Genomic DNA, 27,557 nt, shown 5'->3' with positions numbered 1-27,557 from the left:
ACCTGTAGTGACTGATATCATTGTGTATTCTCCTCACTATAGAGAAGACGTCACCTGTAGTCAGATATCATTGTGTATTCTCCTCACTATAGAGATGTCACCTGTAGTCACTGATACCATTGTACATTCTCCTCACTATGTCCTATCAGAGCTGTAGTCACTTGTCAGTTCTACAGTTAGGTCAGTGAAACTACAACTCCCAGCATAACCTCACCACTGCTCAAAGGGGTACTCTACTGGAAAACATTTTTTTTAATCAGCTGGTGCTACAAAGTTAAACAGATTTGTAAATTACTTCTATTTAAAAATCTTAATCCTTCCAGTACTTATTAGCTGCTGTATAAGCGATTCAAAGTAAGTTATTTTCCTTTTTAATTTATTTTCTGCCTGACCACAGTGCTCTGCTGACACCTCTGTCCATGTCAAGAACTGTCCATAGTAGGAGCAAATCCCCATAGCAAACCTATCCTGCTCTGGACAGTTCCTGACATGGACAGAGGTGTCAGCAAATAGCACTGTGGTCAGACTGGAAAGAACTACACAACTTCCTGTGGAGCATACACAAGCTTATAAGTACTGTAAGTATTAAGATTTTAAATAGAAGTAATTTAAAAATCTGTTTAACTTTCTGGCACCAGTTGATATAAAAGTAAATCTTTTCCAGTGGAGTACCCCTTTAAGTAATTCTGGGAGCTGTATATTTCAATGGTGAAAACTTCTTTAACACTTTCCCATTCTGTTGCAACTGGTATATCTGATTATTATACTGGAATTTCTCACAATGCGCTACAACAGTGGTGTCTGTCACAACAGGCTAAAAACTTACTGAGGGGGGGGGGGGGGGTAGGTATGGGGGTGACACCATTTTCTACCGCACCGGGTGACACCAACCCTAGCAACGCCACTGCTTGTCGGCTTCCTTACCGAACAGAGCCTTCTAGGCCAACACCTTGATGAAGAGGAGGGCGCTGATAACCTTGGTCTCCCGTTTACCGTTCTTCTCTCTCATCACCAGCTTGTCCAGAATGCGACATCCCACTTGTAGGCCCAACTCAGAGAGTTTAGCTGGCGCTCGGAGACGGAATAGACGTGTTTTTGTCAGTACTGGAACGCGAACCCACTAAGGCTCACTTCTGTCTTGGGCTGGGCCAGAGAACGTTCTGGAATAGTAGGCTTCCCTTGGCTGAAGCGCAAATCCATGACCTGAGGGAGAGATACAATGTTTTAAAGGTGACTGTCCAATATGCTTAGTTCTAACAGAATTTACAATAGACTAGGGCAGTGTTTCCCATTCAGTGTGCCTCCAGCTGTTGCAAAACTACAACTCCCAGAATGCCCGGACAGCCGAAGGCTGCTGGACGTTGTAGTTTTGCAACAGCTGGAGGAACAGTAATGGGAAACCCTGCAATAGATTGTGGCTTGACTGGCGGCTGCCGTGAGACTTTTTACAGGGCTCCTGTTGAAGGACAGATCTCCTGCTCCCGTACAGCGAGTGGTACTTTACATGTACAGAATAAGCAGTGATGCAAAAGCATCGCCGCTCACCTCCAGGCCACCAGGGCTAGGATAAGATATTTTTTGTATACCCCATGAATGTATGAAGATAGGAGCCCCCCTCTTATACATCCCCAATATGTATATAGAAGCCCCTTTCTCTTGTACACCCCCATATGGTGTCATGAACGTACATTGGATTTTTTTCGCAGCCCTTTGCTTCCAGCAGTTGTTGGCTGCACATCCCCTATCACACAGGGGAATGTGGAGCTGAGAAACAATGGTTTTTCAAACTGTGAAAAAGAAATGGTCAGCTAATGAACAATCGTGTGAACATTTTCCGGCTGAGTGCTCACCCTATTAGGCTTTGTTCGCACGGCGGGATATCCGCAATTTTGCACTCATTTTGTTTCCGTCAGAATTATGGTGGAATTTTGTCGGAAATCTGTGTTGTCAATTCTGCTTATTAAAGATTATTAGAATTGGGGTTACAGTGGTCCCTCAACATACGATGGCAATCCTTTCCAAAAGAACCATCCTTTGTTGAAACCATTGTATGTTGAGGGATCCGTGCAATGTAAAGTATAGCAAGCTGTACTCACCTGTCCCCGCCGCTCCGGACTCGTCACCGCTGCCCTGGATGTCGCCCTCCATCGCTGTTGCAGCATTCCGTGGTGTCCCCGACGCTCTGGACGTCTCTGCTTCCCCGGGATCCTCGCTCTCCGCTCTCCATCGCCGTCACTACGCACGCACGCCGCTCCTATTGGATGACAGGACAGCGTGCGCGCAAAGTGATGACGACGATGGAGAGCGCCGGCGATGGAGGGGATAGTGAAGATGACACTCCGGAGCCCCGAGGATAGGTAGGAGACCATCACCGGAGCACTCGGGGCACCGTAAATGGCTATCCGGCAGCAGATGAAGCAGTCAGTGCTGCCGGATAGCTGTTTATGCGATGGCCCCGACATGCAAAAGCATCATATGTTGATGCTGCCTTCAACATGCGATGGCCTCTGAGAGGCCATCGCATGTTGAAATTATCGTATGTCGGGGCCATCGTAGGTCGGGGGGGTCACTGTATTTAGTTTAGAAAAAAGAAGGCTTAGGGGCGACCTAATAACTATGTATAAATATACAAGGGGACCGTACAGAGATCTCTCCCATGATCTATTTATACCCAGGACTGTATCTATAACAAGGGGGCATCTGCTACGTTTAGAGGAAAGAAGGTTTCTACACCAGCACAGACGGGGGTTCTTTACTGTAAGAGCAGCGAGACTGTGGAATTCTCTCCTGGAGGAGGTGGTCATGGTGAAAAAAAGAGTTCAAAAGGGGTCTGGATGCATTTTTGGAAAGTAATATCATTACAGGTTATGGATACTAGATTTATAGGGACAGAACGTTGATCCAGATATTTATTCTGATGCCATATCTGGAGTCGGGAAGGAATTTTTACCTCTAGTATGAGTTTTTTTTTCCTTCCTTTGGATCAACTCAGTAGGGACTCATTAGGGTTATAGATTGAACTTGATGGACTCAGGTATTTTTTTAACCTTATGAACTATGTTACTATGCTGAAATTCAAAGCCCCATTGAGTTCAATGGGATTCTGCCATGGAATTCTGCAAAATGGGACAGCAGAAGTAAATGGGCAGTAAATTTCAGCTGAATTTACAGTGGAATTCTTCAGCAGAATTCCGAAAGGAAATTTCACCATGCGAACATAGCCTCACACAGATCAATATAGGCCTGTTTGGCCAATTATAGCCTTTTGTAATTAGGTCCCTACCCTGGGCTTTGTTCTGTATTCTACCTACTCTCTGTCATTGCTTCTCTGTATATGGTGCAATCAAGTTTGGATCATGATAGGGGTTGCAGACTGGGTAACAAAAAAAAAAAAAAAAAAAGCAGTACTCATCTCACTGATCCACTGCAGTTTCGACAATCTCTGAGTGTCCGCTGATCTTCACTTTCTGATCAAGTTTCAACACAAGTAAATGCACGTTCACCCCACTAGTGACTGAGGTGGGCCCCTGCAGCCAGTAAGTGACTGAGTGGGTATTACCTTCTGTTAAAATGGGTAGTACAGCAACAATTGGGGATTTTGAGGTAAGTGCTTTTATTTTTATTTTAACCCCTTCATGACCCAGCCCATTTTCACCTTCATGACCTGGGCATTTTTTGAAAATCTGACCACTGTCACTTTAAACATTAATAACTTTGGAATGCTTTTACTTATCATTCTGATTCCGAGATAGTTTTTTCGTGACATATTCTACTTTATTTTATCGGTAAAATTTCACTGATATTTGTATCCTTTCTTGGTAAAAAATCTAAAAATTTCATGAAAATTTTGAAAATTTAGCATTTTTCTAACTTTGAAAGTCTCTGCTTGAAAGGAAAATGGATATTCCAAATAAATTACATATTGATTCACATATACAATATGTCTACTTTGTGTTTGCATTAAAAAATTGACAAGTTTTTTACTTTTGGAAGACATCAGAGGGCTTCAAAGTTCCGCAGCAATTTTCAAATTTTTCTCAAGATTTTCAAAATCGTAATTTTTCAGGGCCCAGTTCAGGTTTGAAGTGGATTTTAAGGATCTTCATATTAGAAATACCCCATAAATGACCCCATTATAAAAACTGCACCCCCCAAAGTATTCAAAATGACATTCAGTAAGTGTTTTAACCCTTTAGGTGTTTCACAGGAATAGCAGCAAAGTGAAGGAGAAAATTCTAAATCTTCATTTTTTACACTCGCATTTTCTTGTAGACCCAATTTTTTAATTTTTACAAGGGGTAAAGGAGATAAATCACCCTAAAATTTGTAACCCAATTTCTCTCGAGTAAGGAAATACCTCATATGCGTATGTAAAATGTTCGGTGGGCGCAGTAGAGGGCTCAGAAGGGAAGGAGCGACAATGGGATTTTGGAGAGTGAGTTTTTCTGAAAGGGTTTTTGGGGGGCATGTCCCATTTAGGAAGCCCCTATGGTGCCAGAACAGTGGACCCCCCCACATGTGACCCCATTTTGGAAACTATACCCCTCATGGAATGTAATAAGGGGTGCAGTGAGTATTTACACCCCACTGGCGTTTGACAGATATTTGAAACGGTGGACTGTGCAAATCAAAAATTTTATTTTTCATTTTCACAGACCACTGTTCCAAAAATCTGTCATACACCAGTGGGGTGTAAATGCTCACTGCACCCCTTATTACATTCCGTGAGGGGTGTAGTTTCCAAAATGGGGTCACATATGGATATTTATTGTTTTGCGTTTGTCAGAACTGCTGTAACAATCAGCCACCCCTGTGCAAATCGCCTCAAATGTACATGGGGCACTCTCCCTTCTGGGCCTTGTTGTGCGCCCTCAGAGCACTTTGCACCCACATATGGGGTATCGCCGTACTCAGGAGAAATTGCGTTACAAATTTAGAGGGTCTTTTTTCCCTTTTACCTCTTGTGAAAATGAAAAGTATAGGGCAACACCAGCATGTCAGTGTAAAAAAATTATTTTTTTACACTAACATGCTGGTGTAGACCCCAACTTCACCTTTTCATAAGGGGTTAAAGAAGAAAAAGCGCCCCAAAATTTGTAAGGCAATTTCTCCCGAGTACGGCGATACCCCATATGTGTCCCAAAACTGTTGCCCTGAAATACGACAGGGCTCCAAAGTGAGAGAGCGCCATGCGCATTTGAGGCCTGAATTAGGGATTTGCATAGGGGTGGACATAGGGGTATTCTACGCCAGTGATTCCCAAACAGGGTGCCTCCAGCTGTTGCAAAACTCCCAGCATGCCTGGACAGTCAATGGCTGTCCGGCAATACTGGGAGTTATTATTTTGCAACAGCTGGAGGCTCCGTTTTGGAAACAGTAGCGTACCAGACGTTTTTCATTTTTTGGGGGGAGGGGGGCTGTGTAGGGGTATGTGTATATGTAGTGTTTTTTACTTTTTATTTTAGGTTAGTGTCAGTGTAGTGTAGTGTTTTTAGGGTACAGTCACATGGGCAGAGGTTCACAGCAAGTTTGCCGCTGGAAGTTTGAGCTGCAGCGCAAAATTTGCGCCATCTCAAACTTCCAGCACTCACTGTAAACCTCCGCCCATGTGAGTGTACCCTGTACATTCACATTGGGGGGAGGGGGCAAACATCCAGCTGTTGCAAACTCCGAGCATGCCCTTTGGCTGTCCGTGCATGCTGGGAGTTGTAGTTTTGCAACAGCTGGAGGAACACTGGTTTGGAAACACTAAGTTAAGTAATAAACTTTCAAGTGTTGCAACCAAACTTAGTGTTTCCAAACCAGTGTGCCTCCAGCTGTTGCAAAACTACAACTCCCAGCATGCATGGTCTGTCAGTGCATGCTGGGAGTTATAGTTTTGCAACAATTGCAACAGCTGGAGGCACTGAGGTAGGAAACGGACAATATTTCCCAACTAGTGTGCCTCCAGATGTTGCAAAACTACAACTCCCAGCATGCCCAGACTGCCAAGGCATGCTGGAAGTTGTAGTTCGGCAATATCTGAAGGATCAGATGTTGCCGAACTACAACTTCCAGCATGCTTGGGCAGTCTGGGCATGCTGGGAGTTGTAGTTTTGCAACATCTGGAGGTCCACAGTTTGGAGACCACTGTATAATGGTCTCCAATCTGTGCTCTTCCAGATGTTAGAGAACTACAACTCCCAGCATGCCTGGACAGACTGAGCATGCTGAGATTTGTAGTTTTGCAACATCTGGAAGAGCACAGATTGGAGACCATTATACAGTGGTCTCCAAACTGTGGACCTCCAGATGTTGCAAAACTACAACTCCCAGCATGCCCAGAAAGCCAAAGGCTGTCTGGGCATGCTGGGAGTTGCAGTTTTGAAACTCTCAGAGGCAGCAGTGAGATCGCTTTACGGCGATCTCACTGCTGCCAATGAAGATGCCGCACTGCTGCCGGAAACTCACCTCCGGGACGCAGCGCAGCCGGGACCGTATGGAGGACGTCGGGACCGCACGGAGGACGCCGGGACCGCTCGGGACACCGCTCCGACGGGTAAGTGACGCCGGGGGACGGGACAGGGACACTTAGCAGAGCGGTGTGTGTCCCGATCCCCGTGATCGGAACTCACACACCGCGCTGCTAAGTATTCTGATAGCGAAACGCTGCTATCAGCTAGTCAGATTTGACCAGCTGATAGCAGCGATCGCTGGGGGGGGAGGGGGACGAAACCCCCCGTGGTCGCACGGTAAGATGGCTGGCTATCAGTGATAGCCACCATCTTTCCGGGCGCTGCGGGGTGCCGCGAGTAGCGGCAATAATGTCCATGACGTACCTGTATGTCATGGGTCGGGAACACCTTGCCACCCATGACGTACAGGTATGTCATAGGTCGGGAAGGGGTTAAAGGGGTACTCCACTGAAGGTTTTTTTTTTTTTTTTAATCAATTGGTGCCAGAAAGTTAAACAGATTTGTAAATTACTTCTGTTTAAAAATCTTGAAGCTTTCAGTACTTATCGCCTGGTGTATGCTCCACAGGAAGTTCTTTTCTTTTTGAATTTCTTTTCTGTCTGGCCACTGTCTGGCTCTCTGCGGACACCTCTGTCCATGTCAGGTACTGTCCAGAGCAGGAGATATTTGCTATGTGGATTTGTTCCTACTCTGGACAGTTCCTAAAATGGACAGAGGTGTCAGCAGAGAGCACTGTGGTCAGACAATAAGGAAATTCAAAAAGAAAAAACTTCCTGTGGAGAATACAGCAGCTGATAAGTACTGGAAGAATTAAGGTTTTCAAATTGAAGTCATTTACAAACCAGTTTAACTTTCCGGCACCAGTTGATTAAAAAAAACAATGTTTTCCATTGGAGTACCCCTTTAACCTGTTGGGGAATAAGGGCGTAAAAGTATGCCCTTGCTCCCTGGTACTTAAGGACCAAGGGCGTACCTGAACTCCCTTGGGTATTCCGTTTACTGCCACACGATTTAATTTTCTACACTGACATGCTGGTGTTGCCCCATACTTTTCATTTTAATAAGAGATAAAAGGGAAAAAAGACACCCAAAATTTGTAATGCAATTTCTCCCGAGTTCGGAAATACCCCATATGTGGATGTAAAGTGTTCTGCGGGCGAACTACAGGGCTCAGGAGTTAGAGCGAACCATGTACATTTGAGGCCTAAACTAGTGATTTGCAGAGGGGTGGCTGCTGGTTACAAGAAAAGAAACACCCATATGTGACCCCATTTTAAAAACTACACCCCTCATGGATCATGACAAGGGGTATAGTGAGCCTTAACACCCCACAGGTGTTTGAAAAATATTCATTAAAGTTGGAAATGAAAATTAAAAAAATAAATGTCACTAAAATGCTGGTGTTACCCCAAAGCTTTCATTTTCACGAGGGGTAATAGTAAAAAAAGCCCCCCAAAATTTGTAAAACCATACCCAATATGTGGATGTAAAGTGCTCTGCGTTTGCACTACAGAGTTCAGAAGGGAAGGAGAGCAATTGAACTTTAGGAGAGAGAATTTGGCTGGAATTGAAGGCTACGTGCGTTTACAAAGCCCCCATGGTGCTAGAACAGTGCCCCCCCCCCACATGTGACCCCCATTTCGGAAACTACACCCCTCACAGAATTTAAGAAGGGGTGCAGTGAGTATTTACACCCCACTGGTGTCTGAAAGATTTTTGGAACAGTGGTCCGTGAAAATGAAACGCCAGTGGGGTGTAAAAGCTCACTGCCACCTTGTTAAGTCTGTGAGGGGTGTAGTTTTTGCCCCATGTACTGTGCCACTATGTCCCCACCAGATATGCCATTGTTCTCCCATAAACTGTACCATTATGTCCCCATGTACTGTGCCACTTTGTCCCCATAAACTGTGCCACTATGCCCCCATGAGATGTGCCATTGTGGCTCCATGACCTGTATCACTATGCCCCCATGTACTGTGCCACTATGCCCCTTATACTGTGCCATTATGCCCCCATGTACTGTGCCACTCTGACCCATATGTACTGTGCCACTATGCCCCCATGAACTGCACCACTATGCCCCCATGAACAGCACCACTATGCCCCCATGTACTGTGCCACTATGTCCCCATTTACTGTGCCACTATTCCCCCATGTACTGTGCCACTATTTCCCCATGTACTGTGCCACTATTCCCCCATAAACTTTGTCACTATGACCCCCTAAAACTGTGCCACTATGTTCCCATCCACTGAGCCACTATGCCCCCATGAACTGTGCAGCTATGCCCCCATGTACTGTGCCACTATGCCCCCATTTACTGTGCCACTATTCCCCCATGTATTGTGCCCCTATTCCCCCACGTGCCACTATGCCCCCATGAACTGCACCACTATGCCCCCATGAACTGTGCAACTATGCCCCCATGTACTGTGCCATTATGCCCCCATTTACTGTGCCACTATTCCCCCATGTACTGTGCCACTATTCCCCCACATACTGTGCCACTATTCCCCCATAAACTGTGCCACTATTACCCCCTAAAACTATGCCACTATGTTCCCATACACTACGCCACTATGCCCCCATGAAGTGTGCAATAGTGTTGAGCGGCATAGGCCATATTCGAATTCGCGAATATTCGCGAATATATGGACGAATATTCGTCATATATTCGCGAATATTCGCATATTCGTAATATTTTCGTTTTATTTTCGCATATGCGAACATTCGCGTGTGCGAAAATTACCATATGCGAAAATTTGCATATACAAAAATTAGCATAAGCAACAATTCGCATATGCGAATATTAGCATATGCACATGTTCGCATATGCGAAAATTCGCACACCAGTCTCACACAGTAGTACTAGAGCCTTCTTTACACCACACAAGCTGGAAGCAGAGAGGGATGATCACTGTGATGTGTACTGTGAAAAAAAATAAAATAAAATAGAACAATATTCGGAATTACGAATATATAGCGCTATATTCGCGAATATTCGCGAATAAAATTCGCATTGCGAATATTCGCGAGCAACACTAGTGTGCAACTATTTCCCCACAATATATGCCATTGTGCCACTATGCCTCCATGAACTGTGCCACTATGCCCCCATGTACTGTTCCACTATGCCCCTATGTACTGTGCCACTATGCCCCTATGAACTGCACCACTATGCCCCATGAACTGCACCACTATGCCCCCATGAACTGTGCCACTATGCCCCCATGTACTGTGCCACTATGCCCCTATGAACTGCACCACTATGCCCCATGAACTGCACCACTATGCCCCCATGAACTGTGCCACTATGCCCCCATGTACTGTGCCACTATGCCCCCATGTACTGTTCCACTATGCCCCATGTACTGTGCCACTATGCCCCATGTACTGTGCCACTATTCCCCCATAATTGGTGCCACTTTGACCCCCCCCTAAAACTGTGCCACTATGCCCCCATAAGATGTGCCTTTGTGCCCCTATGAACTGTACCACTATGTCCCCATGTACTGTGCCACTATGCCCCTATGAACTGTGCCCCTATGCCCGCATGTACTGTGCCACTATATCCCCATATATTGTGCCACCATGGCCCCATGAAATATGCAACTATGCCTCTATGACCTGTACCACAATGCCCCCTATGACCTGTGCCCCTATGCCCCATGTACTGTGCCACTATGCCCCTATGAACTGTGCAGTTAAATCATCATGCCGCCTGTATAACAAAAGAAGCGCTGGGCCGCCGGGCAGGGAACAGAGTGTCTTAATGACACCGATACAAGCGAATGAGGGGAGAGCTGGCTAGCGGTCTGGATGTTTGGTAGTCGCAGTCTGGATCTGGACCACGATCCGCCAGTTGGGTACCACTGCTATACATTATATCTGGTGCTGAGTGTGCAGCAGATTTACAGGAATAGTTGTAATAGGAACACATTGCTAATTAAACTTACATAGAAAACTGTGAGTGTTTTATCTACTATATACAGTACTAGCTGAATACCCGGTGTTGCCCGGTTTTTCCTTCCTAATCCTTGTTGGGGAGGAAAATAAACAAAGGAGGAAGCTTTTGACTTCATATTCTGTCCTCATATATTGTTGTCATATCCCAACCCCATATCCTGTCCTCATATCCTGACCTCCTATCCCATCATCATATCCCAACCTCATATCTCGTCCTCATATCCCGACCTCCTATCCCGAACTCTTATCCCAACCTCCTATCCCATCCCCCTATCCCGACCTCCTATCCCGACCTCCTATCTCAACCTCCTATCCTAACCTCCTATCCCGTTCTCCTATCCCAACCTCCTTTCTCAACCTCCCATCCCGACCTCCTATCCCGACCTCCTATCCTGTCCTCCTATCCCGTCCTCCTATCTTGACCTCCTATCTCGACCTCCCATCCCATCCTCCTATCTCGACCTCCTATCCCGACCTCCTATCCTGACCTCCTATCTCGACCTCCTATCTCGACCTCCTATCCCGAACTCCTATCTCGACCTCCTATCCCGACCTCCTATCCCATCCTCCTATCTCAACTCCCTATCCCGTCCTCCTTTCTCCACCTCTTATCCCGACCTCCTATTCCGACCTCTTATCTCAACCTCCTATCCTGTCTTCCTATCTAGACCTCCTATCCCGAACTCCTAACTCGTCCTCCTATTCCGTCCTCCTATCTTGACCTCCTATCTTGACCTCCTATCTCGACCTCCCATCCGTCCTCATATTCCGACCTGTAATATGTGTACCAGGTATTGAAATATCTCCAGCCCTACAGAAGTTATGAGAGAACATAAATTTCCCATTGATTTGACTGGGACTTTAAACAAAACCCCTGACCCTCACAAATGGGGGTAGTTAAGGGTTAAATTAACTATCCTTTATTTTAAGTGGACATATAAGTAACATGTGACCAAGTATTATCAAAATATCTCCAGCCGTTTGGAAGTTATGCAGTAACATATATTTCCCATAGACTTGTATAGGACTTTAAACATAAACCCCACCCCTGGCAAATGGGGGTAAGTAAGGGTTAAATCATCTATCCTATGTTTGTTGTTGACATATAAGTAACATGTGTGCCAAGTTTCATGTTAATATCTTTAGCCGTTTGGAAGTTTTTGTGGAACATACATACATACACACACACACACACACGTTGAGTTTTATATAAATAGATTACTATACAGAGATTTATATACAGTATACTGACTATACGACCACTGTGCCAATATATACCACTTCTAGTTCCACCAACTACCCCCCCCCCATGAATTATTATTGTCTTTGTTCACTTTAGACCATGACCAGGGGTATGTGACCTATACCAGGACACTAGGGGCATCTCCAGCCTTTACCAATGGAGGTGCCCAATGTCCTTGACACCTTGAGCTTGTATCCCAAGGAACATAATAGTTGCCTGAACCCATATAGTTCACCATTTGTTTCCTAACTGTGGACCTCCTGATATTGCAAAACTACAACTCCCAACAAGCCTTGCTGGGAGTTGTAATTTTGCAACATCTAGAGGTCCATAGTTTGGAGACCACTGTGATCCATCATAACGTCCCTTAAACTGCAGAGGGTACCAACCAAGCTAAGGCAAACTCTAGATGTCTTTTATGATGCTCACATCACATTGTATAAGGTAGAGCAAGTTTATAGGGCCACTGCCTGGCATGTGCCACCTGAGGTCCATGGCCGATGACATCACCTGCACACGGCCAACTGCTGTTTACTTTCTGCTGGCGACCGACGTGACTGGACCGAGGTCTACAGACTGAAGGAGAACTGCGGAGATGGCGTCTACTGGACATGGAGAAGATGGCGAGGAGGTGAAGAGGAAGAGAGAAGACAAGAGGAAGGAGGAAGAAGAAGGTGAAGATGGAGTCAAGAGGAGGAGAGGAGATGACGATGGAGGATCAGAGGATGAGGAGCCAACACCTGGGATGGTGTCCACTGGACATGGAGAAGATGGCGAGGAGGAGAAGAGGAAGAGGGAAATGGAAGGCGAGGATGGAGTCAAGAGAAGGAGAGGAGACGACAATGGAGGATCGGAGGATGAGGAGCCAACACCTGGGATGGCGTCCACTGGACATGGAGAAGATGGCGAGGAGGAGAAAAGGAAGAGCAGAGGCAAGAGGAAGAGGGAAGAGGAAGGCGAGGAAGGAGTCAAGAGGAGGAGAGGAGACGGCGATGGAGGATCAGAGGATGAGGAGCCAACACCTGGGATGGCGTCCACTGGACATGGAGAAGATGGCGAGGAGAAGAGGAAGAGTGAAGGCAAGAGGAAGAGGGAAGAGGAAGGCGAGGATGGAGTCAAGAGGAGGAGAGGAGACGGCGATGGAGGATCAGAGGATGAGGAGCCAACACCTGGGAGCAGCCAAGGAACATTGGGCACCTACCCCAGACTAACGGTCAGCAGCTACCATCTTCACCAGCTCCTGGGTAGGGGCAACTTTGGCAAAGTAAGTTCTCGTTCTATCTTGTTTTCTGTTATTATCCATTTCAGGCTGGATATGTGTTGTAGGGGGAGATTGGGGGAGGGGGGGGGGGTGCAGTGTTGTTGTTAGGTGGTTTTGCTGGTACTTGTAGTCCCACAATTTATATTTTCCTGATGGCTTTAGTTTTTATGCAGACCTATAAAAGACTCCCTGAAGGGCCTACACTTGGGACTAGGTGTGAACGGATCCCTTGGGGCGCGTCCATGTACTGTGTTCTGGTAGATGGTAGATGGAAGTCGGGGTGCCCAAGATGGTAGAAAACCAGACGCAGGGAGAAGAGGAGAAGATACAATGGGGTCTTTACTTCTGGAGCAGGGTGTAAATGGTACATACATGGGGAGATTTATTGAGACCTGTGCAGAGGAAGAGCAGTGTAGTTGCCCATAGCAACCACTTTCAAAAGGCCTCTGAAAAATGAAAGAAGCCATCTGGTTGCTATGGGAACTGCACTGCTCTTCCTCTACACAGGTCTTTATAATGGGCACGGGAATACGCAATAATATAAAGTTGATTTATAAAAGTGCATATGTGCTAATATTATATCGCTTGTAATGAATAATAAAATCTCTTCACATGTAATGTCTATAGGACTCATATAAACCCAATAATAAAGTGCAAGTGCAACAAAAGAGTTCCCCTATGGCAGGGGTCTGCAACCTTTAAGACAAAAAGAGCCACTTGGACCCGTTTCCGAAGAAAAAAAAAACTGGGAGCCGCAAAACCCCCCTCCCCTCTGATGCCCTGGTTGGGATACACTGGCATACACACACAAAAGGGACTACAACTCCCAGCATGTGTTATTCAGGAGTCTTCAGTCTGTGGTATAACACCAGCATGCTGCCTCTGTAGTCTACTGGGAGTTGTAGTTCACCAACACCTCTATTGTATCTTAGTAGTCTCCTGGGAGTTATAGTTCACCAACACCTCTATTGTATCTCAGTAGTCTCCTGGGAGTTGTAGTTCACCAACATCTCTATTGTATCTTAGTAGTCTCCTGGGAGTTGTAGCTCACCAACACCTCTATTGTATCTCAGTAGCCTTCTGGGAGTTGTAGTTCACCAACACCTCTATTGTATCTCAGTAGTCTCCTGGGAGTTGTAGTTCACCAACACCTCTATTGTATCTCAGTAGTCTCCTGGGAGTTGTAGTTCACCAACACCTCTATTGTATCTCAATAGCCTCCTGGGAGTTGTAGTTCACCAACACCTCTATTGTATCTGAGTAGTCTCCTGGAAGTTGTAGTTCACCAACATCTCTATTGTATCTTAGTAGTCTCCTGGGAGTTGTAGTTCACCAACACCTCTATTGTATCTCAGTAGTCTCCTGGGAGTTGTAGTTCACCAACACCTCTATTGTATCTCAGTAGTCTCCTGGGAGTTGTAGTTCACCAACACCTCTATTGTATCTCAGTAGTCTCCTGGGAGTTGTAGTTCACCAACACCTCTATTGTATCTCAGTAGTCTCCTGGGAGTTGTAGTTCACCAACACCTCTATTGTATCTTAGTAGTCTCCTGGAAGTTGTAGTTCACCAACACCTCTATTATATCAGTAATCTCCAGGGAGTTGCAGTTCATACACCAGTGTTTCCCAACCAGGGTGCCTCCAGATGTTGCAAAACTACTACTACCACCAGCATTCCCTGGTTGGGAAACACTGGCATACACACACATAAGAGGGACTACAACTCCCAGCATGTGTTATTCAGCAGTCCCTGTCCCCCCATCATTCCCAGTATGATATTTATTCCCCTGCAGTCTTTACATCCCCAGCCTGTGTAATATGTCTCCTCACACATAGAAATCTTCCCCAGCCCCTGCAGTGCAGTATGTCTCCTCTCCCCTCACCAGCTCTGTGTTTCCCCTGTGCAAACATGAAACCTTCCCATGAAAACTTAGGTCCTGTGTGTACAGAGCTGGGGGAGGGGAGGAGCTTTTCCCCTGTGAAAACATGAAACCTCCCTGTGAAAAATGAGGTCCTGTGTGTACAGAGAAGGGGGAGGGAGGAGCTGTGTCCGTCCCCGCTCTCCCACTGTCTCCTTGTATTATGCAGAGCTGCGCTCTCGCGCTCTCAATCCTCCGTGAGGGGGCGTGGCTTCATTATCTGCAGCCTTGCGGTGAAAAAATCAAACCCATGGCTCTGCCCTCGATCCTCTCCACTGTAGCTTCGGAAAACTTGCCCCTCCCTTTTTCACCTCACACCGGGTTGCCGACCCCTGCCCTATGGGATTACGGTTCTCTATTCATTATTGTCTATTTTTGCCATATATCACTGTATGCTCTGTTGTATTTGCTTTTTTTTGCACATTTTCTTTCTTTTCTGCATTACTTGGAGGTCAGATGGTACTTATTACATATATTTTGCCTTTGTTTTCCCTGCCCCTGGTTGAACCCTTTTGTAGTCCAATGAAATTGAGCTAACTGGCCTGGATATTCCTGGGGGTAGACTGAGGAAAACCTGTAGGATCCCAACACCATTTACTTTGTATGGCCCCTCCCCACACCACTTACTTTATATGGCCCCTCCCCACACCACTTACTTTATATGGCCCCTCCCCACACCACTTACTTTACATGGCCCATCCCCACACCACTTACTTTATATGGCCCCTCCCCACACCACTTACTTTATATGGCCCCTCCCCACACCCCTTACTTTATATGACCTATCCCCACACCACTTACTTTATATGACCTATCCCCACACCACTTACTTTATATGGCCCAAAAATAGGACTGGGACCAAAAATAGGCCCGCATTTTAAAATAAGCAGCCCATTTTTATGGTGGACGTAAGACTGCTGGGACCCCAACCAATCCCCTCGGTTCAAGTGGCTCTCCAGCTGTTGCTAAGCTGTAACTCCCATCATGTCTGAAGAGACTCAGGAATTAAGGAAGTTGCTGTTTTGAAACAGCTGGAGAGCCACAGAATGGGGTACAGTGTCACCCATCATCACTGTGGAACTTACAAGTGACTTCAGCTGATGGGACAGTCAGGAGAATACAATATGATATCAGTGACCTGAGTGATGTCTTCTCTGTTGTCTTTCCTTTCCTTCTTTATCTGGTCCAGACGCCAGGAATTCCTCCAGCTCCATCTTCTCTGCAGAGTCTGACGCCCGGACATCATTGGCTCCTCACATTGTCAGCAGATCTCTGTATAAAGACAATGGGGGAGATTTATCAAAACCTGTGCAGAGGAAGAGTGGTGCAGTTGCCCATGGCAAACAATCAGCCTGCTTCTTTCATTTTTAAAGAGGCCTGTGAAAAATGAAAGAAGTGATTTGATTGGTTGCTATGGGCAACTGCACGACTTTTCCTCTACACAGGTTTTGATAAATCTCCCCCAATATTCATTATAACACATTATAATTCTGTCAAATACCGTGCAACCTGAATATAAAACTGCCACGCACTGTACCCTCTAAAGATATTATTGCCACACACTGTACCCACTGAATATAATACTGCTTACCACTGTACCCTCTAAATATATTATTGGAACACACTGTACCCCCTGAATATAATACTGCCACACACTGTACCCCCTGAACATAATACTGTCTACCACTGCACCCTCTAAATATATTATTGCAACACACTGTACCCCTGAATATAATAATGCCTACCACTGTACCCTCTAAATATATTATTGCAACACACTGTACCCCCTGAATGTAATACTGCCACACACTGTACCCCCTGAATATAATACTGCCTACCACTGTACCCTCTAAATATATTATTGCAACACACTGTGCCCCCTGAATATAATACTGTTACAACCTGTACCCCTGAATATAATACTGCCACACACTGTACCCTCTAAATATATTATTGCAACACACTGTACCCCCTGAATATAATACTGCCTACCACTGCACCCTCTAAATATATTATTGTAACACACTGTACCCCCTGAATATAATACTGCCATACACTGTACCCTCTGAATATATTAGTGCAACACACTGTACCCCCTGAATATAATACTGCCTACCACTGTACCCTCTGAATATATTATTGCAACACACTGTGGCCCCTGAATATAATACTGCTATACACTGTACCCTCAAAATATATTATTGCAACACACTGTGCCCCCTGAATATAATACTGTTACAACCTGTACCCCTGAATATAATATTGCCACAAACTGTACCCTCTAAATATATTATTGGAACACACTGTACCCCCTGAATATAATACTGCCACACACTGTACCCCCTGAATATAATACTGCCTACCACTGTACCATCTAAATATATTATTGCAACACACTGTACCCCTGAATATAATAATTCCTACCACTGTACCCTCTAAATATATTATTGCAACCCACTGTACCCCCTGAATATAATACTGCCACACACTGTACCCTCTGAATATAATACTGCCACAAACTGTACCCTCTAAATATATTATTGCCACACACTCTACCCCCAGAATATAATACTGCCATACACTGTACCCCCTGAATATATTACTGCCATGCACTGTACCCTCTAAATATATTATTGCCACATACTGTAGCCCCCTTAATATAATACTGCCAAATACTGTACCTCCTGAATAGAATACTGCCACACAATGTACCCTCTAAATTTATTAATGCCACACACTGTACCCCCTGAATATAATACTGCCACACACTGTACCCTCTGAATATAATACTGCCTACCACTGTACCCTCTAAATATATTACTGCAACACACTGTACCCCCTGAATATAATACTGCCTACCATTGTACCCTCTAAATATATTAATGCAACACACTGTACCCCCTGAATATAATACTGTTACAACCTGTACCCCTGAATATAATACTGCCACACACTGTACCCTCTAAATATATTATTGCAACACTCTGTGCCCCCTGAATATAATACTGCCACACACTGTACTCTCTAAATATATTATTGCCACACACTGTACCCCCTGAATATAATACTGCCTACCACTGTACCCTCTGAATATATTATTGCAACACACTGTGGCCCCTGAATATAATACTGCTATACACTGTACCCTCAAAATATATTATTGCAACACACTGTGCCCCCTGAATATAATACTGTTACAACCTGTACCCCTGAATATAATATTGCCACAAACTGTACCCTCTAAATATATTATTGGAACACACTGTACCCCCTGAATATAATACTGCCACACACTGTACCCCCTGAATATAATACTGCCTACCACTGTACCATCTAAATATATTATTGCAACACACTGTACCCCTGAATATAATAATTCCTACCACTGTACCCTCTAAATATATTATTGCAACCCACTGTACCCCCTGAATATAATACTGCCACACACTGTACCCTCTGAATATAATACTGCCACAAACTGTACCCTCTAAATATATTATTGCCACACACTCTACCCCCAGAATATAATACTGCCATACACTGTACCCCCTGAATATATTACTGCCATGCACTGTACCCTCTAAATATATTATTGCCACATACTGTAGCCCCCTTAATATAATACTGCCAAATACTGTACCTCCTGAATAGAATACTGCCACACAATGTACCCTCTAAATTTATTAATGCCACACACTGTACCCCCTGAATATAATACTGCCACACACTGTACCCTCTGAATATAATACTGCCTACCACTGTACCCTCTAAATATATTACTGCAACACACTGTACCCCCTGAATATAATACTGCCTACCACTGTACCCTCTAAATATATTAATGCAACACACTGTACCCCCTGAATATAATACTGTTACAACCTGTACCCCTGAATATAATACTGCCACACATTGTACCCTCTAAATATATTATTGCAACACTCTGTGCCCCCTGAATATAATACTGCCACACACTGTACTCTCTAAATATATTATTGCCACACACTGTACCCCCTGAATATAATACTGCCTACCACTGTACCCTCTAAATATATTATTGCCCCACACTGTACCCCCTGAATATAATACTGCCTACCACTGTACCCTCTAAATATATTATTGCAACACACTGTGCTCCCTGAATATAATACTGCCATACACTGTACCCTCAAAATACTTTATTGCAACACACTTTGCCCCCTGAATATAATACTGTTTCAACCTGTACCCCTTAATATAATACTGCCACAAACTGTACCCTCTAAATATATTATTTCCACACACTGTACCCTCCAAATATATTATTGCCACACACTCTACCCCCAGAATATAATACTGCCATACACTGTACCCCCTGAATATATTACTGCCATGCACTGTACCCTCTAAATATATTATTGCTACATACTGTAGCCCCCTTAATATAATACTGCCATACACTGTACCTCCTGAATAGAATACTGCCACACACTGTACCCTCTAAATATATTAATGCCACACACTGTACCCCTGAATATAATACTGCCACACACTGTACCCGCTGAATATAACACTGCCATACACTGTACCCCATGAATATAATACTGCCATGCACTGTACCCTCTAAATATATTATTGCCACATACTGTACCCCCTTAATATAATACTGCCATACACTGTACCTCCTGAATAGAATACAGCCACACACTGTACCCTCTAAATATATTAATGCCACACACTGTACCCCTGAATATAATACTGCCACACACTGTACCCTCTAAATATATTAATGCCACACACTGTACATCTGAACATTATACTGCCACACATTGTACCCTCTGAAAATAATGCTGCCACACACTGTACCCCCTGCATATAATACAGCCACACACTGTACCCTCTGAATATAATACTGCCACACACTGTACCCTCTGAATATAATACTGCCACACACTGTACCCTGTGAATATAATACTGCCACACACTGTACCTCCTGAACATAAAACTGCCGCACACTGTACCCTCTGAAAATAATACTGCCCCACACTTTACCCCCCGAATATAATACTGTACCTCCTGAATAGAATACTGCCACACAATGTACCATCTAAATATATTAATGCCACACACTGTACCCCTGAATATAATACTGCCACACACTGTACCCCTGAATATAATGCTGCCGCATACTGTACCCCCTGAATTTAATACTGCCACACACTGTATGTCTGAATATAATACTGCCACACATTGTACCCTCTGAAAATAATGCTGCCACACACTGTACCCCCTGCATATAATACAGCCACACACTTTCCCCTCTGAATATAATACTGCCGCACACTGTACCCACTGAATATAATACTGCCACACACTGTACCCTCTGAATATAATACTGCCACACACTGTACCTCCTGAATATAATACTGACGCACACTGTACCCTGTGAATATAATACTGCCACACACTGTACCCTCTGAATCTAATACTGCCGCACACTGTACCCTCTGAAAATAATACTGCCCCACACTTTACCCCCCGAATATAAAACTGCCATACACCGCAAACCCTTCATCAACCCCCCCCCCCCACCCCATGCTTGGTTAGCTAATCAACCCAATGCCCTCTCTGCCACATCTTCGCTATTCTCATCACCCCATACACCCCACCCATCCTTGGCTCTTCACCCCCGCACTCCATATTATTCCCCCCCATCCTCAGTCTCATCATTGCAACCCTCCCCCCGCACCTCATCCTCAGACTCCTCATCATCATCATTGCACACCCCCCACACCCCATCCTCAGTCTCCTCATCATTCCACCCTCCTCCTCATCATCATCATTGCACCCCCCACACCCCATCCTCAGTCTTCTCATCATTCCACCCTCCTCCTCCTCATCATTGCCCCCCCACACCCCATCCTCAGTCTCCTCATCATTCCACCCTCCTCCTCCTCCTCATCATTGCACCCCCCCCAGCATCCCCTCCTCCTCATCATCACATTCCCCCCACCCCATCCTCAGTTTCCTCATCATTGCACTCCCCCCAGCTTCCCCTCCTCCTCCTCATTATCATTGCATCCCCCAAACACCCCATCCTCAGTCTCCTCATCATTGCAACCCCCCAACACCCCATCCTCAGTTTCCTCATCATTGCAACCCCCCCAACACCCCATCCTCAGTCTCCTCATCATTGCAACACCCCAACACCCCATCCTCAGTCTCCTTATCGTTCCACCCTCCTCCTCCTCATCATCATTGCACCCCCCCAGCATCCCCTCCTCCTCATCATCGCATTCCCCCCCACCCCATCCTCAGTCTCCTCATCATTGCACGCCCCCTAGCTTCCCCTCCTCCTCCTCATTATCATTGCATCCCCCCCAACACCCCATCCTCAGTCTCCTCATCATTGCAACCGTCCCCCCCAGCACACCCCTCCACCTCATCATCATTGCAAACCCCCCTCCCCCTGGGTCCCGGTCCTCATTCTCCTGCTCATCAATATTACATCACCCCAGCATCCGAACCTCGATCTCAATACCTTCCTAGAGATTCGCGGTGCTGCAGTGTGAGGATAAGGGAAGGCTGCTGCTCATGTCACGCATTGCAGGGGTCAGAGGCTGTGACGCGTCAGAGGCTTGGTGCAGACGCGCGGTGCTCGTCTACTCCCATAAGCCCCTGTCCTTTCCATGCAACCCGGAAATTATTTTTAAAGAGCCCGCGCCTTTGCTGGTGATAGTGCTGGCAGCGGTGGGCCCAAGCCGCGCCTGAGGTCCCGGCCTGTTGCTGCACCATGTAGCATAGTGTAGTGGCAGGGGGACCGCTCCTCAGTGGCCTTTTTGGCGGCCAGCTGGGCCTATTTTACTATAGGGGCCTGGAGCTGCAGCTCCATCAGTCCCTATGTTATTCCGGCCCTGCCCCACACCACTTACTTTATATGACCTATCCCCACACCACTTACTTTATATGGCCCATCCCCACACCACTTACTTTATATGACCGATGTCCACACCACTTACTTACATGGCCCACATGTGATACATCAAGGTGCATCCAGATGAAGTATCCTCATTGAATTTTGTTCCCTTCAATGCTGCTCTTTTACTCTTTTAGGTATCCATACATGGACCTCTATAGCTTCATTACAATCTTACAGAAACCTACTTGGATCAGGAGATGAGAACCACACTGATCCCAACCAACTCAAAGACATGTCTATTCATTTTTCAAATTATTAATAGAGTTGGGAGATAAAGTAAGTGAACCCCCTGGAATTCCCTCTATTTGTGCATTAAAGGGGTACTCCGCTACTAGACGTCTTATCTCCTATCCAAAGGATAGGGGATAAGATGTCTGATCGCGGGAGTCCCGCTGCTGAGGCTCCCTGCAATCTTCTCGCAGCAGTGGTCTTGACGTCACGCTATGCCCCCTCCATTCATGTCTATGGGAGGGGGGAATTGTCGACTGACACACCCCCTCCCATAGACATGAATTGAGGGGCCATAACGTGACATCACAAGGGGACATGGCAGTGACGTCACGATCACGGGCTCCGGCTCTGAGCATTCTGAACAAAATGTCCCTTTAACTACTAATAAGATTTGTTCCCCAAAAATGTAAGTGAATTCTTCTGATTCAGAACAAATTACTTGTTATACCTCCGGGATGTTGTCCTGTGACTGACCATGTCCGGCTCTCCTCCTTTTGGATCATCTGTGAACAGATGTTGGAATTCTGTGTTCATATGGATCCATATGTCCTGATCCTGGCACAAGTATCTTTACTTGGAGAACTTGACCCGCTGTATTTGTAGGGATACATCCCCCATTGGTGCTTCTGGATGACGCATTCTCATCCTCTTTCTCAATGAGGATACTATTTTTCTTTCTGGATCCATCATTTCTGTAGGGATTTCTGCCCATTTTTGAGACTATTTATCATGTTGGACCCAAGAATTCCATGGTAATAATTTCATACATTTTTTGGACCATTGTTTATATTGATGGGATCCCCTTCTTTTGCCTTTTCTACTTTCCCTATTTCACAGGGACTGTAACACTAATCTGGTAATCTTTGTCCATTGAAGAAAACTGCAGTACCACAAAGTGGACTATTCTGCACAGGAATATTCATATATTGAGTGAATTTTTGAAAAATTTGATTCAGTTGATTTGCCGAATTTACTTGCAGCGAATCTGTATAAAAAAATGGCTATTTCTGGCCTACAGAGAGCCTCAAAAGGGGTGTAGAACACTTTGCCTTACAGTAACACGCATAGGGTGTGTGCTGGGTTAGTGAAATAATACTGTTATTCAGTATGACATGCAGATTAGAGGCGTCACTATTAGAATCACTGTCACATCAATAGCCTGAGAGTGTGGAGATGGAAGTGGTGTGCCCTGTCCAAGTTGCTGTTGTGGCCCACCTTCTCTTCCACAAAATTGTGCAGGACTGGTACTGCCTTCTTCGCAAAGAAATGACTGCTTGGGACTCTTCACCTCGGCTCAGCACAAGCCATCAGTTTTTTGAAAGGTGCCGAGTCCACCACTTGAAAAGGGAGGGACTGCAGCACCAGCAACTTGAACAGGAGCACATTCAGCTTCTGCGCCATTGGATTGGAGTGGGAGCATAATGTTGTCTCTTGGACATGGCTTCGCCAATGGATTGCTGGCGGAATGACTGTCTTGAAGTAGGAAGAGCAGGAGCATCTGGAGCGACATAAGATAGGTATGACACACAGCTCCCTTTGGCTGAGGTGGTGGAGCCTTGGCTGGCTGAAACAAGGAGCGGCGTGCCACTGGATGATGCAGCAGGCTGGACCACCACATCGGAGCCACCGTTCTCCATGGCCGCTTTTTTGGTGACACAGCATGTGTGTACGCAGGGCCGTGGTGCCAACATTGGGACCCTGGCCTTGCTTCACCTTCTGCCGACACATCTTGCATATGGCCATGTAAACCTCCTCCGGATGCTTGATGAAAAACTGCCACACCGTCGAGTAGCTGATTTTCCCACCAACAGTCCCCACTGATTGACTGGTGCTGCCGCCGACTCCAGGAACCCCTGTTCCACTACCTCCCGAGAAGGTAGGCTGTCGCCTCTGTTCCATTTTCCAAGCCTCAATTCATAGATTGTTTATCTTATGTAATAAATATAAAATCTACTGTTATATATCTGCATTATAGACAGGTGCAGAGGGAATATACCTGATATTCATTTGGTCGCTTCCCCCTTTACGCATGCGCACGGGTCTTTTTCTGCCAATTAAATTGGTGAATGTTCATATCAATAGGGATGTACGTGTAATTGGCAAACTCCAACCTATTGCCTTTATATATTACATATCCTTATTTTTATTTATTTTGCCTATGTAAGGAAGCCTGAACATGTGCACCAATACATACCACTTTTGTACTTATTGTGCCCCAGCCAATTATTGCGCAAACGCATAAATGATTCCAAGTGCTGTCTGAACGTGCGTGTAATATCTTTGCAACTTTCGTATCTACTGCTTCTGTACGCCTGAATGGCAGGTTTGATACCACATCTCCACTATTAGCTGAATTGCTTTTGATTTCATCACATCGGCATCACCATTACGCACTGAATGCCCCTTGATGTCATCACACTGACCGGCGCCATCTTGCGAAGAGGATTCCGCCAGGGTTCCGCCACCAAACCTGCCAGGTATCTTATTGGCGAGCAATATGTGGAATATCACTTTATTTAATCTCCATAGAGCATCCAATAGCAAACATATAAAGACGGTAGCTTAGTTGTCCTAAGCTGATGGTCTCTGGGTGCTATACAGCAGACCCAACACTTAGTCCCCCCACCCTTCCATCTATATCAGTTTTTCTCAAGCACGGTTCTCAAGACCCCCCCAACAGGTCATGTATTCATGATTTCTTTAGTCTTTCACAGGTGATATGACTATGGTGATGTCTTATTTACTGATCATAATTATATCACCTGTGAAAGACTAAGGAAATCCTGAAAACTTGACCTGTTGGGGGCTCTTGAGGACCGCGCTTGAGAGACACTGATCAATATCAACTTTTTGATGTCTTCTAATGAACCTCTTCTGTTTGTTTTCCTTTAGGTGGTCCTGGCATCAGTCCCTGGTCAAGACACCTACATGGCCATAAAAATCGTCAACAAAAAAGAGGACAACAAGGATACCATCAAGAGAGAGCTGCGGATACTCCTGGCGGCCCGAGACTGTCCGTTTCTATGCCACCTCTACGCCGCACATCAGTCTTTGGAGCGTGCCTACTTCATCACAGAATATCTGTCTGGCGGCAGTCTGGAGGATTTGATCAGGGTGTGCGGCTATCTGGACATCGACAACATAAGGTTCTACGCAGCAGAGATGGTATGTGGGCTCCAGTTCCTCCATGGACAGAACATCGTCCACAGAGACCTCAAGCCGGAGAACATCATGTTGGATGCAGAAGGCCACATCCGCATCATTGACCTGGGCCTGGCACAAGATGGAGTCACCGCCTCCAGTAGGATCGATGGAGTGACAGGAACATTCTACTACATGGCCCCGGAGGTGCTTCTCGGGAAGGAGTATTGTACAGCAGTTGACTGGTGGAGCCTCGGGATTGTGTTGTGCAGGATGGCAACAGGACGCTTCCCATTTTACATTGGCCACAGCAAGCAGAAGGTTTTCAGAGCCATCACCAGAAAGGAGCCGAAATTTCCACCCGGGCTGGATGCTGCTATTGAACATCTCATCACTCAACTGCTACGCAAGAATCCGGACAAGCGCCTGGGGGTGCGAAGAAACATCCGGACGCATCCATTCTTTTCCACCATTGGCTGGGAGGAGCTGGAGGAGAAGAGAGCAGAGCCACCATGGAAGCCGTATAAGACAGTTCTGCGAAATCACCATCTGCAGTGGCCAGAGGACACAGAGACCCCCCATCATGAGACCGGATTCAATTATACGTCACCAAGCTGGGCCCGGTAAGATCCTCCTACTATAAACAGGCCTTAAAGGGGTATTCCAGGCAAAAACATCTTATCCCCTATCGAAAGGATAGGGGATAAGATGTCTGATCGTGGGTGGGCTTGCCGCTGGGACCCCCCACGATCTTCCTGCAGCAGCCCGCATTTTATACGTAGCTGAGCCGCATTCTATACGTAGCTTCCGAGACCGGGACGTGACACCACACCCCCTCCATTCATTTCTATGGGAGGGGACGTAAGGACCACAACGCCCCCTCCCATAGACATGAATGGAGGGGGCGTGGCGTGACGTCACGTCCCCGTCTTGGAAGCGGTTTCCAAAACTGCAGACGCAGCTACGCATAGAATGTGGGCTGCTGCAGGGAGATCGCGGCCCCCCCCCCCCCCCCCCCCGCAATCAGACATCTTATCCCCTATCCTTTGGATAGGGGATAAGATGTTATTGCCCGGAATACCCCTTTAAGAACACATGTAGAGGTGCCAAAACCACACAACAATTTAACCCCACCAGGTTAACAAAACCTATTTTAATCCATGTGTTCACTATAAAACATAACTTTTATTAAATGTAACTAATATTATGAACCGGTGAGAAAACACACACACTTAAAAACACAACCCTATTTGCGTCTGTAACTGCATAGTCCACACGTGTTGCACTGGGAACCACATTTAGGAATCTGAGGAATAGGTAATAGCTAAGTATTTTACCCTAAATTTGTAGTAACCAGTGGAGAAAGAAATATACCACTACTATTGTGCCACTCTCAAAAGGAGGATGTATATTTGGGGTTAGCAACCCTGGATATACATCCTCCTTTTGAGAGTGGCACAAAAGTAGTGTTATATTTCTCTCTCCACTGGTTACCACAAATTTAGCGTGCGAAATACTTACCTGTTACCTATTCCTCAGGTTCCTAACTGTGGTTCCCAGTGCAACACATGTGGACTATGCAGTTACAGTCGCAAATAGGGTTGTGTTTTCAAGTGCGTGTTTTTTCACCGGTTCATAATATTAGTTAAATTTAATAAAAGTTATGTTTTATAATGAACACATGGATTAAAAGAGGTTTTGTTAACCCCGGTGGAGTTAAATTGTTGTGCGGTAAGATCCTCCTCACATGTTCTTCACTTCTCCATAGGTGGATGAGAAGATCTGGACTCTGAGGACCCCGCAGCTACTGCCCAGAACCTCCGGTCTCTTGACCCCATGCCTCATGTCTCTGCTGCTGTTACCTTGGCTGCCCTAGAACATCATCTCCCGCCTCAACATTGACTTGGCATCCTTCAATCCCGGGCTGGTATCCAACATCACTGCAGCCCGAAGATCCTCTATGCCCCAGGAGCGGCCTGTGCTTAGATTCCATCTGGTGAGTTCAGGAACAATAGTCGCATGTTGTGGTCCTGGGATGCTGAGTGATGTCTATTATCCCTGAACTCACCCAAGCACAGGCCGGGTAAGTACCACACTCACCACAACCCACACACACCACACACACTACACGATAGGGATAGGTGCACACACATAGACACATACCACAGATAGGGGACATATATCGGCTCGATCCAGGGATTTATTCTGACCGCCATATTTGGGGTCGGGAAGGAATTTTTTCCCCTGATTTGAGGACAATTGGCTCATTCCTTACAGGGGGTTTTCGCCTTCCCCTGGATCAACATAGCCGTAAATAGGTTTAGCAAATTAATATAATGAATTACCCTATTAGTAACACAACAAATTCTAAAAAAATAATAAT

General features: G+C 45.7%; 1 protein-coding gene and 1 pseudogene across 1 annotated transcript; one reads left to right on the top strand and one right to left on the bottom strand.

The window, feature by feature from the left end:
* LOC130296993 (trafficking protein particle complex subunit 5-like) overlaps positions 1-16,216 on the bottom strand; it is a 19,524-nt pseudogene extending 3,308 nt beyond the window's left edge.
* Positions 12,158-27,557, top strand: LOC130296990 (protein kinase C delta type-like). Its single transcript, XM_056549117.1, has 3 exons — positions 12,158-12,928; positions 24,926-25,797; positions 26,943-27,557. Exons 1-3 carry the CDS (start codon positions 12,260-12,262, stop codon positions 26,965-26,967), a joined length of 1,566 nt encoding a protein of 521 aa, XP_056405092.1. The 5' UTR covers positions 12,158-12,259; the 3' UTR covers positions 26,968-27,557.

The sequence above is a fragment of the Hyla sarda genome, chromosome 12 (assembly GCF_029499605.1).
Source record: "Hyla sarda isolate aHylSar1 chromosome 12, aHylSar1.hap1, whole genome shotgun sequence".
NCBI classification, from domain to species: Eukaryota; Metazoa; Chordata; class Amphibia; order Anura; family Hylidae; genus Hyla; species Hyla sarda.
Note: the sequence above shows the minus strand (reverse complement) of the source record. Positions and strands in the feature narration are given on the sequence as shown.